General features: G+C 42.2%; 1 protein-coding gene and 1 non-coding gene across 2 annotated transcripts in view; one reads left to right on the top strand and one right to left on the bottom strand.

The window, feature by feature from the left end:
- The window catches only part of BAG4 (BAG cochaperone 4), a 30,929-nt gene extending 15,328 nt beyond the window's left edge, over nt 1–15,601 (bottom strand). The window contains exon 1 of the mRNA XM_006070620.4: nt 15,187–15,601. Within this exon, the coding sequence (XP_006070682.3) occupies nt 15,187–15,456 (270 nt within the window). The 5' untranslated portion in view covers nt 15,457–15,601. The remainder of the gene's footprint in view (nt 1–15,186) is intronic.
- On the top strand, nt 4,870–4,974 carry LOC112587386. Its single transcript, XR_003111872.1, has one exon. It is a non-coding gene; the product is annotated as a U6 spliceosomal RNA (small nuclear RNA).
- Nucleotides 15,602–15,637: the final 36 nt, after the last annotated feature.

The following is a 15,637-nucleotide window of genomic DNA, read 5'->3' on the forward strand; positions in this document are numbered from 1 at the left end:
ATGTACTTTTATCCCATAAATTGAGCTATTTTACTTTGAGCTTTATAGTTTAATTTTAAGCTTAAATAGGATCTTCAAATCTTCAAATATGGTTTCACAAAGAAATTCACTGGCAGTTGTAGTCACTGAGAATTTAATTATCACCATCTGAGCTTAACTGCACTACTTACCAGTTTCATAACACTTTGTTTTCAAAGCATGCAGTTATTCCACATGACATTATACAAGCTGGGCAAGTAGCATCTCCTTTACATAATATAGCAACTAGAGCAATACAGAAACGAGCAAACTTCACATCCTAACAACCAGATTTCTCAATCAAGCAAATTCCTCTGATTAATAACTACCTTCCTTCCCCCAATTAAGTGGCATTTGACGGTTTCTCTCTACCAAGAATTTGAATCTTAATTAAAAAGAAGTGAAAAGACAAGAGTTGAAGCTAACTCACCCCAGCAATGGTGAACCGACACCTAAATCCCCAGAACGTCCTTGGTTTCTGTCCTTTCCTACTGATTCTCCAAAGCCCCCTCACATTTTTACTGCCTCTCCACCCTCCCTCTCCTCTCTCCTTCCTTACTCAGCTTTCCAACACCTTCATCCCTTACCACTCTCCCTCAGATGTACTCACCCTGCAAAAACCAACTACCCACTGACTTCCCATCTGTACTTCACCTAAGTATCAGTGGAGAGAAACACAAGCTCTCTGGCTTCACACAAGCAGACACTCAGCACTGCCTACCAACCATACCACCCTTCCTCAGTATGTCCATCCCACTCTGCACAGCAACTGCTAATACGTCACCTTCTTGTCCCCTCAGACCTCCAGTATCCTCTATGATGACACCCCTCACTCATCAATTGGTAACTTTATCTCATCTTTCACACACACACACACACACACACACACACAAAGCGGCATTCAGACAGAAACTCTGTCTTCCTAGTTTCTGAAGTTAGCAATCTGTCCCTGTCTTCTCAGAATGTGTGAATGAACTGTCTTTGGCCCTATTAAAAGGCCAAATCCTCAAATCCTTCCTGATAGCTCTGGACCACATAACTTCTTACCATCTACAGAACTTTCACGAATCATCTCTTTCTCCTAGTAGAGCAGATTGCCTCTCTTAAAATACCAACTTGCCCTCAAGACTACCCTAAACAAATATTAAAACCTATTTTTAAACTACTATAATTAACAGTGTGACAAGTGATTGGGTGTCTAATGAACAATCACTTGACTAGCAATAACCTGATAGTCGCTGAAGATGAGTGATGGATATCTGAGGGTTTTATTACACTAGTTTCTCTATTTTTAAAAAATGAATGTGTCACAAGTTTCATAACAAAAAGTTAAAAATCAAAGCTATGGGGCACCAGGTAGACTTTCCCTAAATACATCCTGTTTTGTACACTTGACTTTAGAATAATTATGAACATTTTACATAATTATGAAAGATAATGAAGTATTTTTAAATCCCTGAAAGGAAGCAAAATAAAATAAACACTAAATATTGAATTGATAAGACAACTTCACAGAAGGAAATTCTTTCAAGTGAGTATAAAGCACAGTAATCTGACCAACATTACAACTGAGGTAAATAGTCTGTAGACTCCCCCAAATGAATTTTTCAGTAACCATATTAATAATTATCAACATTGTTGGTACTGCTAATGAATGATTACACTCGTGTGATTGGAAATTAGTATTTTCATAATGGGAGATGAGGGATACAAGAATAATGAAATAAGAGGTTTCCCAGGCGGCTCTGTGATAAAACATCCGCTTGCAATGCATGAGACGCAGGAGATGTGGGTTCAGTCCCCGGTTTGGAAAGATCTCCTGGAGGACGGCGTGGCAACCCACTCCAGTATTCTTTTCTGAAAACTCCCATGGACAGAGAAGCCTGGCGGGCTACAGTCCATGAGGTCGCAAAGAACTGGACACGATTGAGCGTCAGTGCACACACACGTTTCACTCATTTATTTCAGCAAATGTGTCTGAGGACCCATGATTAACCAAGCACTGCAGTGTGTGGAGAAACAGGGGAGGCCCCCACGGAGTTTACATGCCACAGAGGAAGTAAATAAACCATAAGCAAATAATCAACAACAACAGAAAGAATAATGAATTAAAACCCCCATAGCCCGGGCATTCCTCACTTCCACTGCAGGGTGCACGGGTCCCATCCCTGGCTGGGGAACAAAGATCCTGCAAGCCGCCCAGCAGGGCTAAACAAAAGACCGTATAGTCCTTAAACTTAGGTGAAAATTTTAGTTTGAATTCAAACTGTATCTTTAAAAAAAAAAAAAAACTCTGACAAATTGATAACCACACATATACAAAAAAATTAATTCAAGTAACTCTTCAACAATCTTCTGAAGGATATCCTTAATGGTATACCTTCTAAAGGTAAAGAAATGCAAAGAAATATTAAATTAATAACATGCTATCGGTAATATTAGTGTTTTAAGTTTTCAACTATTTTGTGTGTATTATAGAATAAAGGAAATCAATAAATAAAAGTGTTACTGAGAACCAGTATTTTCACATGGAAAAGGATAATATATTGACTAGAAAAAGATGAAGATGAATTGTGCACGGTGGATGTGAACTGGAGGAACAGGTATAAATTCACATATTTTAAAAATGTAATTTAACCTTGTATGCAAAACAGACAAATACGGTAAGTGACAGCATGCAGGTGTTAAACAAAGGACTTAGGAGTCAACACAAATTCTAATAACCCTTTTGCATCCCTGCCCTCCACCTTGAGTCCAGCATATCCCATATAGGAGCTGTTATTTGAACCCAGCCCGGGACCTGAAGATGAGCCCCTGCAGCGACCGCACAGAACGTGAGCAGGAAACATTCACTGCTGTTAAGCTACAACTCGGAGTTGTTTTTTACTACAGGAAAAATCAACTGATGAGATAACTAAACATCAAGTTGGAAACATAACCATACAGAAAAAATAATTATTCCTAATGACTTTTAAATTGTATTACTTTGACTGTACATTCTCAGTGGAATATATTCCAAGGACCAGATAAACTGTAAAGAAACCTAAACTCCATCCATGAGTTATCTCTTAGTCAAAATACAGGTATTACTACTTGCGTTCACAGCTTCATTGAGACATCATTTACTACCATACAATCTGCTCATTTAAACTGTGCAAGCCAATGGTTTTTAGTATATCCAGATATACAAAAGCAATATATGTGATCATCACCACAATCAATTGCAGAACATTTCAAACCTCAAAAGGAAGCGGTTTCCATCAGCTACACCCTCCTGTCTGCCATTCCACAGCCCTGCACCACTGCTCTATCTCTGTAGATATGCCTACCCTGGGCACTTCATATAAGTGGTAGCATATATCATACAATATGTGATTTGTGGTATAAATTGTGACTGGCTTCTTCCACTTATGACTTAGGAAATTACAAGGGTTTCCAAGAGACCTATGCCAAAAACCTGGGGTAGAGATCAGTACATATATATTTTTTTCTATTATCTCACACAGCATAGAGTTGAATCTTTTTTTTTTAATCCAGTCTGACAATCCCTGTCTTTGATTGGACTGTTTAACCTATTCACAGTTGATGCTATTATTGATATAGTTGGATTTACATCTGCCATTTTATTTTTTGTTTTCTATATCTCATATTTGGTTTTGTTCCTCTATTCTTCCTTTACTGCTTTTGCAGCCAATGAGTATTTTCTAATGCAGCTTTTTAATTTCTTTACTGAGTATATATAAATATTTGTGGAGCTGTTAAACTCCACAAATTTCCAGCTAATTTCTCTACTATTTCAACAAGACCCTGGGATGTGAATTGTTCCACAAACCAATCCAATCACATTTGGGTTCCTTGGAAGGGACACCTCCCAAAGTCTGTGTCTGAGATGTGTTCTGACTCCAATCGGCTCCTCCCAGCTATCTTTTCCCCCAGTTCTCTCCAGCTAACTAGCTGGCCTACGGTTTAGTCTTTATTTGCAATGAATCTACCAGTCTCCTCCCAACTGCCTTTCACAACTACCTCTAAATTTCTGAGAACATCCCCAGGCTTCAGGTTAGCCATATTCTGATGCAAATAAAGTCAGTTCCTTTGGGAAAACTTTAGGACCTACTGGTTTTACAGCTTCCGCCTCCAGAGAAAAATGTCTGAGCCACATTCTGCAGTTGGGTTGGGGACAAGGGTGTGCTTTTGAGAGAGTCACCCATGCTTTAAGAGCTGAACGCCTGGAAGAGGGAAGACAGGAGCCTCAGGCCTTCCCAGCTTGCCTCCAAGCCAGGGAAAGGGTGATCAGAGCCCCGGTGTCCTGCTCAAGGTAAAGCCCCCATTCCACAGGGAGTGTCAGGGTTGGGGTAGAAACACAGCTACTAACCGCACTTGCCCGGTCTGTGGCCTCTGCAACAGTAGCTGGGGGCGAGATGAGCAATGCTGACGTGCTGTTCTCCCAGGATGGCTGGGACCTGGGGAGCCAGCAGCTTTGTTTTATTTGCCATCCAGTCTGGAATGGAGTTTCTGTATCACTGAGCCGGGGTGGGAGAGGTGGAGGATCCCACAGAATCTCACTACTCTTACTGAGTTTGAGTACATTTTCTATCATAAATGTTTCTTCGTTTGCTAAATTCCCTGAGACGATTTCCAGAGACTTTATTATGGTTGTTTTAAAAATATTTTTCACCAGTTTCATGGAGGACTGGGCCCACAAGAGCTCCTCATGCTGTCATGCCCGAGTTGGAACCTGGCATTATTTTAAAGTTATTTTATATGTTATTGCAGGACTGAATTAATACAAGTATTTGTAATTACCTTAATATTGTTAAGAAACCAAGATTTCATATAAAACTAATAAATACAGTGCTCACTTCAGCAGCACATATACTACAACTGGAATGATAACAGAGATTATTGTGCCCCCTGCACAAGGATGACACGCAAATTCGTGAAGCTTTCCATATTTTTTGATAACACTGTATTTTAAATGATTAAAATAGCTAATTAGCTAAGAGAATAAAACTTAAGTATTCTCATTAAAAAAAAAAGATAAATATGTGAGGTGCAATGAATGTGTTAATTCTTGATGGTGAGAATCCTTTCACAACATATACATATAGCAAATTATCATGTTGTATGCTTTCAATATATTACAATTTCATTTGTTAACTGTACCTCAATAAAGCTGAAAAAAAATTTTAAAGTAATAAATACAATCTAAGAAGAAAAATAATCTGACATTAAATTTAAATTAACACAAATATGAACTCATTTATTTTTGTTTTAAAATACTTAGTCACAACATTGAAAATCAACTATACGTCAATAAAAAAATCTTCTTAAATGCTCATTTTGTATAACTCTGTTCATTTAAAAGGTCTAGAAGCAATGACAACACAATAGCAATCAGTACACCTCACCCCAAATGTAACTTCTGTACTAGTGATCTTAAAAACTACCGGCCTTCAGCAAGGAGATCAAACCAGTCAATCTTAAAGGAAATCAACCCTGAATTTTCAGTGGAAGGATTGATACCGAAGCTGAAGCTCCAATACTTTGGCCACCGAACACAAGGAGCCGACTCATTGGAAGAGACCCTGATGCTGGGAAAGACTGAAACAAAAGGAGAAGGGGGCGAAAGAGGATTGGATGGTTGGACAGCATCAGCAACTCAATGAACATGAATCTGAGCAAACTCCGGGAGACACTGAAGGACAGGGAAGCCTGGCGTGCAACAGTCAGTCGGGTCACAATGAGTCGGATACGACTGACTGAACATCTGGCCCTCAGCTCCAAACCCAGAATTCTGTAGCTGGCTCTGAGATGCAGGATCAGGTCTGTAAACACTTCTCTTTATCACTTGTTTACTGTTTGATTCTGCCAATAGGGGGCACCAGGTTAGAGGAGGGGAGAATGGACTTGATCCTTCCTGTGTGCTTGCTTGCCTCCAGTCTCTGCGACTGCCAGGCCAGCAAAGCCCGGCAACCTGCACGCAGTGTCGGCCAGCAGCCGTCTCCAGACTCCTCCAGTTTCCTGAGAACTCCCACGGAAGTACCAATGCCAGTGCCTCCTTGGTTCCAGTGACACAGGTCATTCTTCCAAGTTTCCAGTTTCTATTAATTCCACAATCTCTCCCTCTTTATTCCCCAGCCCCAGGAACTGAGGTTGTTCTCTGCTATAACTATCTTCTGAGTTACTTCCATATTCTCTTTTTACCTCTTCAGATCTCCAACACCCATTTAACTACTTTCCTAAATCAAATTCTCTCTAACGTACTAGCATAGATTCTATCTTCCTATCTGGATCCTGACACATATAGCTTCTAAATAAAATTCTCTAATTAAAACAAAACAAAACAAAATCAAGATTTCTTAATGGAATGGCTGAGTATAACATCTGGGACAGGCTATATAACAAGCCTGGCAAATCTTGTACCAGAAATCAAAGCAGCAGTCAAAAATCAATGGGTCATGTCAAAAGAACTTTGAAGCCAAGAAGAGGGGTGGGGTCTCCCATTGGCTTAATATAAGATCATTTAAGCAATAAAAAGAATGACTGCAACTGACTGAAACACATTCGAAATATTGAATGTATACGTGTAGACCTAACTATATGTTATGCAAATGAGCTCATAAAAATATTTTTTAAAATAACACAGTTCTTTTTCTGTAATTTTAATGCGGTTTAGAGATGAATAAATACTTTTCCATTTTATCCTCAGAGTCCTTTTTTTTTTTAAAAGGTGGATAAATTTTTATACCTTGATTGTGATAGAGCTTAAATAATCATATGCATTTGTCAAAATTCACAGAACTATCCCTTAAAAATGGTGACAAAGAGTGTCCTCAGTGAAGCAGTAAAAATTATTATTTGTATTAAGTCTTAATTTAAAAGATTGCCTTTGCTTTTTTTCCCCTTTTTGGACAAAATGGAACAAATCTAAAAATATTCCCAATAACAATGAAAGTCTGCAGCTCAACGCCTTCCTAACATGACACTCATTCTGTGAAATAGCATTTGGTTTCACAGGAAGCTGGCTGAAGCTGTTCTAAAACCAAGTTGCCAATTTTATCATGTGCCCAAGTCTTTCCAAACTTTTTATGTGCTGTCTGAAACTAGCCAAAGGTGATGCTAAAAGATGATATAGACAAATATGATAAAAGGTTTTTACAAGTGAGACTATTATGAATTAAAGTTCTTGTGACAAAGGAAATTTTATTAAAATAATGCAAGTTTACTTTCTTCTCTTTTGAAAAGAAATACCTAAATCTCAGGTGAAGGCTGAAGTCAACTCCCTTCATATTGATCGTAGAACTATCTAGTCCCATAAGAAGTGGATATATGGTTAACTTTACAAAGTGACTTGCCACCACACCTCCAAAAATATCTCCAGCCCAGACAAATCAAACAGCAGAGGAATCTGAGTAGTGCTGGTTCTACCTAAGATCCCTTTACAATTTTTTTTTTTCCCCTGACAAGAATTAGACAAAAATCATTAGAAAACTCCCAGGTAGCTTCCCAGGCGGCTCAGTGGTAAAGAATCCACTTGACAATGCAGGAGCTACAGAAATCATGGGTTCAATCCTTGGGTTGGGAAGATCCCCCGGAGAAGGAAATGGCAATTCACTCCAGTATTCCTTCTGGGATAATCCCATGGACAGAGGAGCCTGATGGGCTGCAGTCCATGGGGTTGCAAAGAGTTGGATATGACTGAGCACACACACAAACGTTAGAAAAATACATTATAAATTATTTTTAAATTGATCTATTCCAAATATCACTAAAAAGCACTTTCTGCTCCTGTATTGGCCCATCATCACAAATCTCAGCTTTACTCTCACATGGGTCTCTGCTGTGCTTCCTACACAGCCTCCCTTTTCCCTCGCACCTGCTTCAAACATTCACCTTGAGTTCCCAGCTATCCCATCCCACTTCTTTTACCCTCAGAAAGCCTCCTGCTTCATCAACCAAGAGCTGGAACTCCTGCAATACCCTCCCCTCCCAACAGCTTCATTTTCCCTTCTCTAGCTCTAAGGGGGTTTCTCAGGTCTTCCTCAGTTCTTACTCCACCTCTTCCCAAGCCACATTCCATCCTTCTGTTAGTATCTTTTTTCACAATCTACTAGCTTTCTCTCTCCTCTGCTGACAAACATTCTCAAGCCACTGAGTCCTAAAAATGCTTCCCTGAACCCTGGATCACAGTCAAGTGGCCACTTCCTCATTTACTAACAGTTTACACTAGTTGTCTTCCCAAATCCCCCAATGATTACTTTTATACTATTTTAAAGTCCCACCATTAAAATCAACAATACTTTAATTGCCAATCCAAATGCTTCTCTTCAATTCTCGTATCACTAACCTTCAAAGTAGCAGTGGTCTATATCACATGACATCCTGCTCTTCCTCCTATCCAAGTATTCTCACTCATTGTCTTCTGGGTTCTCTCTCTCTGTCACCCTCCTAGATCTCAAAGCTCTCCCCTGGCAGCATAACCCAATCAGGGCATTCACCCACGTTTCCATGTGGTGACTCTCCAATCACTGTCTCCATCCCCTGACTTCCTGCTGAGCCCTACATCTATTGCTTTGTTCCCACAGACAACAACTCCTCAATGCCACAGACTGTAAAACTGGACATCGGGAAACAAAAACAGAAAATCTCAGACATCTCATTAATCAATCGTATACACTGCATCCAGAGCTTGGTAACCACCATCACAAACTGGCTTCCAGCAGAAATGAAATAAAGGTGGGACTTCCCTGGTGGTCCAGTGGTTAAGAATCCGCCTTGTAATGCAGGGGAAGGGGGTTCCATCCCCGGCTGTGGAATTAAGATCTCACATCTACACGGCAACGAATGATGCCACACGATGCAACAAAGATCTCACATGCCCCAACTAAGACCTGATGCAGCCAAACAAATCAACATTGTTTTTTAAAAAGAAATGATCCCTAGTTTTTGGTACAAAACTAAACCACATCTTCCCATAAAAACCTGTCCCTTTTCCTTGTTAATCCTGCTGCTGCTAAGTCGCTTCAGTCGTGTCCGACTCTGTGCGACCCCATAGACGGCAGCCCACCAGGCTCCCCCATCCCTGGGATCCTCCAGGCAAGAACACTGGAGTGGGTTGCCATTTCCTTCTCCAATGTATGAAAGTGAAAAGTGAAAGTGAAGTCGCTCAGTCGTGTCTGACTCTTAGCGACCCCATGGACTGTAGCCTATCAGGCTCCTCTGTCCATGGGATTTTCCAGGCAAGAGTATTGGAGTGGGGTGCCATTGCCTTCTCCCTGTTAATCCTAGGAAATACAAAAAATTCAGAATCCTTCTGTTTCTCCTGCAATCCTCACTTCTAGTTGATATACACCTTTGAAAATGCCTTTCGAATCTATGTAACTCATTCTGAAACACATCCAAAAAATAAGATAGGTAGACATGGTAAATATAATAAATGCTAATAAAATCTAGGTAGTGGGTATGTGGGTCTTCACATACAATTTCAACTTTTCTATGTTTGAAAATGTTTATAATAAAATGTTGAGGAAAAAACCTATCTACATTCATTCAGACATTGTTCAAACACATGCCATTTTCTTTTCTGACCTAATTTGGGAGCCTAACCTGAGCTGTCTCCCCAAACCCTCCCGTTGTAACCATCCTGCAAGATGACTCCCAGTGATCCCTGCCTTCTGTATGCACATCTGAGTGAAGATGCCTCCCACACCGTACCGGGGTCAGTCTCTATGACTAGTAATATACGGCATGCGTGAAGGTGTATCACTTCCAGGATGAGGCTGTAAGAGGCTGCGGCTTCCCGCTCCCGTCTATCTCAGCACTCTCTCAGATGACTCGTTCTTGGGGAACATGTGAATCACCCCGTTGTTGTTGTTCAGTCACTCAGCCACGTCCAACTCTTCACAACCCCACTACTGCAGCACCCCAGGCTTCTCTGTCCTTCACCATCTCCTGGAGTTTGCTCAAACTCATGTCCATTGTGTTGATGATACCATCCAACCATCTCATCCTCTGTCACCCCCTTCTCTCTTGCCCTCAAATTTTCCCAGCATCAGGGTCTTTTCCAATGAGTTGGCTCTTCGCATCAGGTGGCCAAAGCACTGGAGTATCACCTTCAGCATCAGTCCTTCCAATGAATATTCAGGGTTGATTTCCTTTAGGATTGATTGACTGGTTTGATCTCCTTGCTGTCCAAGGGACTCTCAAGAGTCTTTTCCAGCACCTCAGTTTGAAAGCATCAATTCTTCAGTGCTCAGCCTTCTTTATGGTTCAGCTCTCACTTCTGTACGTGACTACCTGAAAAACCACAGCTTTGTCTAGACAAACCTCTATTGGCAAAGTGATGTCTTGTTAAAAGCTTTGGGCAGGGCCTGAGATACAGCATTTCCAACAAGCTCCTAGGTGATGTATGTGCTGCAAGCTTAGGAATCAAACTACAGCACTGCAAGTATAGCTAACAAGGTAAAGAAAGAAAAGAAAACAGTAAGAGGTTCTCCATTTTTCCCTGCTGTATTTAAACACATTAATATAGAATCAAGCCTTTGTAGTGGTTCAGAGCAACCTCATCTCAATATGTTCAATTCCATTGCGCAACGCTTCTCAAACATGATATGCATACGAATCACGTGAGGATCTTATTAATCTGCAGCAGCAGTAAGTATGGAGGAGGAAAGAGTCTGCACTTCTAACAGCCCCCTATTGAAGCTGAAGCTTCTGGTCCATGGCCCACAGTTTTAGAGTAAGGTTTTAAAGGCTTCCTAAACCCTTATGATTATACAGTGGAAGTGAGAAATAGATTTAAGGGACTAGATCTGATAGATAGAGTGCCTGATGAACTATGGACTGAGGTTCGTGACATTGTACAGGAGACAGGGATCAAGACCATCCCCATGGAAAAGAAATGCAAAAAAGCAAAATGGCTGTCTGGGGAGGCCTTACAAATAGCTGTGAAAACAAGAGAAGCGAAAAGCAAAGGAGAAAAGGAAAGATATAAGCATCTGAATGCAGAGTTCCAAAGAATAGCAAGGAGAGATAAGAAAGCCTTCCTCAGTGATCAATGCAAAGAAATAGAGGAAAACAACAGAATGGGAAAGACTAGAGATCTCTTCAAGAAAATTAGAGATACCAAGGGAACATTTCATGCAAAGAGGGGCTCGATAAAGGACAGAAATGGTATGGACCTAACAGAAGCAGAAAATATTAAGAAGAGATGGCAAGAATACACAGAAGAACTGTACAAAAAAGATCTTCACGACCCAGATAATCACAATGGTGTGATCACTCACCTAGAGCCAGACATCCTGGAATGTGAAGTCAAGTGGGCCTTAGAAAGCATCACTACGAACAAAGCTAGTGGAGGTGATGGAATTCCAGTTGAGCTATTTCAAAACCTCAAAGATGATGCTGTCAAAGTGCTGCACTCAATATGCCAGCAAATTTGGAAAACTCAGCAGTGGCCACAGGACTGGAAAAGGTCAGTTTTCACTCCAATCCCAAAGAAAGGCAATGCCAAAGAATGCTCAAACTACCGCACAATTGCACTCATCTCACACGCTAGTAAAGTAATGCTCAAAATTTTCCAAGCCAGGCTTCAGCAATATGTGAACCGTGAACTTCCTGATGTTCAAGCTGGTTTTAGAAAAGGCAGAGGAACCAGAAATCAAATTGCCAACATCTGCTGGATCATGGAAAAAGCAAGAGAGTTGCAGAAAAACATCTATTTCTGCTTTATTGATTATGCCAAAGCATTTGACTGTGTGGATCACAATAAACTGTGGAAAATTCTGAAAGAGATGGGAATACCAGACCACCTGACCTGCCTCTTGAGAAATGTGTATGCAGGTCAGGAAGCAACAGTTAAAACTGGACATGGAACAACAGACTGGTTCCAAATAGGAAAAGGAGTACGTCAAGGCTGTATATTGTCACCCTGCTTATTTAACTTATATGCAGAGTACATCATGAGAAACGCTGGGCTGGAAGAAGCACAACCTGGAATCAAAATTACCGGGAGAAATATCAATAACCTCAGATATGCAGATGACACCACCCTTATGGCAGAAAGTGAAGAGGAACTCAAAAGCCTCTTGATGAAAGTGAAAGTGGAGAGTGAAAATGTTGGCTTAAAGCTCAACATTCAGAAAACGAAGATCATGGCATCTGGCCCCATCACGTCATGGGAAATAGATGGGGAAACAGTGGAAACAGTGTCAGACTTTATTTTTTGGGTCTCCAAAATCACTGCAGATGGTGACTGCAGCCATGAAATTAAAAGACGCTTACTCCTGGGAAGGAAAGTTATGACCAACCTAGACAGCATATTCAAAAGCAGAGATATTACTTTGCCAACAAAGGTTCGTCTAGTCAAGACTATGGTTTTTCCTGTGGTCATGTATGGATGTGAGAGTTGGACTGTGAAGAAGGCTGAGCGCCGAAGAATTGATGCTTTTGAACTGTGGTGTTGGAGAAGACTCTTGAGAGTCCCTTGGACTGCAAGGAGATCCAACCAGTCCATTCTGAAGGAGATCAGCCCTGGGATTTCTTTGGAAGGAATGATGCTAAAGCTGAAACTCCAGTACTTTGGCCACCTCATGCGAAGAGTTGACTCATTGGATAAGACTCTGATGCTGGGAGGGATTGGGGGCAGGAGGAGAAGGGGACGACAGAGGATGAGATGGCTGGATGGCATCACTGACTTGATGGACGTTGAGTCTGAGTGAACTCCGGGAGTTGGTGATGGACAGGGAGGCCTGGCGTGCTGCGATTCATGGGGTTGCAAAGAGTCAGACACAACTGAATGACTGAACTGAACTGATATCTTTTTTAAGTCTGACATGTTTGACTATGTACAACTGCAAAAAATATGTCAAAAACCACAAAAAAGCCAAAAGACAAGCCACAAATTTAGAAAAGACATTTGTAGTATGTAGGACATCACCTTTATCTTTTGTATTAGTTTCCTACTGCTGCCTAAGAAATTAATATCCAATACTTTTTGAGTTTCAAAAATATCTGCCTGAAAAACTCTTGAAATGATTTACAAATGCCCATTACACATTCCAGCTTTATCCTCCACCCCTCCAGCACCATCACCCACCTGTGTGCACACCTGTACTCCACCATACCTAACAACTCCCTGCATGACACTGAGATCTTAACTTCTCTAACCTTAAAAAAAAAAGTCACAAAGTCATGTTCAACTCTTTTGTGACCCCACAGACTGTAGCCCACTAGGCTCTTCTGTCCATCGGATTTCCCAGGCGAGAACAGTGGAATGGGTTGCCATTTCCTTCTCCAGGGGATTTTCCCGACCCAGGGATGGAAACTGGCGGATTCTTTACTGCTGAGCCACCTAGGAAGTCCTCTCTAACCCTAACCAAAAACAAAACATACTTTTGTTTTGATACCACAGCAAGTCCAGGCAGAGTCTTCAGCTCAGCGGGCCTCCCCTCTATCCCTTCAAGTGAGCCTCAGTCTAGTTTGCCTACTTACAGGCCAAGTATTTCATCACGCTACTCCGTCATGGGACCAAAATCCCACGGCTCCTTATTCCAGATTTAGACAGAAAAATTATGGACCTTCTTAACAATTAACCTCTCACTACATGTTTTTTCTCATACCATTTTTTAAAGATATACCATAAAACTCACCCTTTTAAAGTGTACAATTCACGGTTTTAATATACTCAGACTTGTGCAGTTATCGTCATTAAATTCAGAATATTTTCATCATCCCCAAAGGAAACCCCATACCCTTTATCTATCTTTCTCAATGTCCCCAGGTCCACAGCCCCTGGAAACAACAAATTTTTCTACAGATTTCTATATCCTGGAATTTTCCAAAAAATGGAATCATACAATATTTGGTCTTTTTGTCTTCATCCATGTAGCACATTTTCAATGTTCATCCATTTGAAGAATGTTTCAGTACCTCATTACTTTCTATGGCTAAATAATTGCATTGTATAAATACACTGTGCTGTGCTGTGCTTAGTCCTTCAGTCCTGTCTGACTCTTTGTGATCCTATGGGCTGTAGCCCACCAGGCTCCTCTGTCCATAGGGATTCTCCAAGCAAGAATACTGGATTGAGTTGCCATTCCCTCCAGGGGTATGAATATACTATATTTTATCAATTCTTCAGTTGATGAGCATTTGGGATATTTCCTTTTTGGTTATTATAAATAAAGTTGCTATGAACATGTGTGTACAGGTTCTTATGTGGACATGTTTTCAGTTCTCTTGGGTATATATCTACCAGCAGGCTTGCTAACAGTACACTTAACGTTTTTAGGAACTGCCAAACCGTTTTCCAAAACACTGAACCATTTTACATTTCCACCGGCAATGTCTGGGAATTTCATTATTACATTTCAACCAAAGAGAATGTTATAATTCCTGAAGACAAGGAGAGGTGTGCCCTCACCATAGAACCGTAATCCTCTACGAAGAATATTGCATTAACAAAACAGAAGTATATTTCCGGCACGACGACACAGAATAAAATGTCAGAGGTCTTAATATATCGAGCAAGTGAGTTAACCTTTCACGGTCAGCAGTTCTTCCATCGTAAAACAGGGACGCTGTGATGACATCTACGTTGCAGTCACCGTTAAGATTACACACAACCCACGGATAGGTGCTTTCCAACACTGATGATGATCGGTGATTCAATACCGGGCTATGCTTTAGGGGCAAAGGGCTAAATGCCCAGATCCCTCCCTTTCCTTCGCGTTCCTTCCCAGCGGGAGGGGGCTGCAGCCACATCCGTCCTTGGAGAGAGGCGGCCCCCACGAACCACGCAGGATAAATTGTGAGGATTGGAAAAGCAAAGCCAGGTCACTCCAGCCCAACCTCATCCCCCAGACGAGAGATTCGCAGCCTGCTACTCAGCTTAGCAGGTTCAGCGCAGGATCTTTTTTTCTTTTTCCCCCTGGTAAGAAGACATTTATTACGGCTGAAGCGCAAGAGAAGGGGCAGAGAAAACACAAGCATATACCCCCACCCACGATCCTAGTCTCTTGTCTCTCCAAAGCCGTATTTGGAAAACGCACGAAACCCAATTCATTACGAACTCTTGGGAGCTGTATCAATCCCAATAGCCCTCACCCCCAAAGACTCCCTTATCGGACTCCCCCACCCCACCCCGGGGACCGGTGGCGCAAAGCTCACCTGGTGGCCTCCGCCAGCACGACCTGGCTCTGACCAGGCGCCTCCAGACGCGTAGTAGCCATCGCCTCCTCCGCCTTCCCCCGGCCAGGTGGTCTCCGCCGGGCCGCCCCCGCGCCCCCGCCAGGAAATGGGAGGCTGGGGAGGCTCGGGGCGTGGGGGATAGATGGGCGGAGGCGGGTGCACCGGCACATCTCCACCCCCAGGCCCATAGTAGCGGCCATAAGACGGGCCGTCACTGGGGCCGTAGCCCGAGCGCCTCAAGGCCGACATGGGCTCTGCCGCCCCCAGGCGCTTCCCGCCCCCCTGCCCCTCACGGCCGGCCCACCGCGCAGGCGCCGGCGGGGAAGCGCGAATGGACCGCAGGGAAAGGGGGTCGGCCTGCAACAGCCAATCCTAGGCCGGATCCCGCCACCCGCCTCCGCTTCCGCGTCCTGAGAGGCCGAGGGCGGCT

The sequence above is a fragment of the Bubalus bubalis genome, chromosome 1, assembly GCF_019923935.1.
Source record: "Bubalus bubalis isolate 160015118507 breed Murrah chromosome 1, NDDB_SH_1, whole genome shotgun sequence".
In the NCBI taxonomy this organism is placed as follows: domain Eukaryota; kingdom Metazoa; phylum Chordata; class Mammalia; order Artiodactyla; family Bovidae; genus Bubalus; species Bubalus bubalis.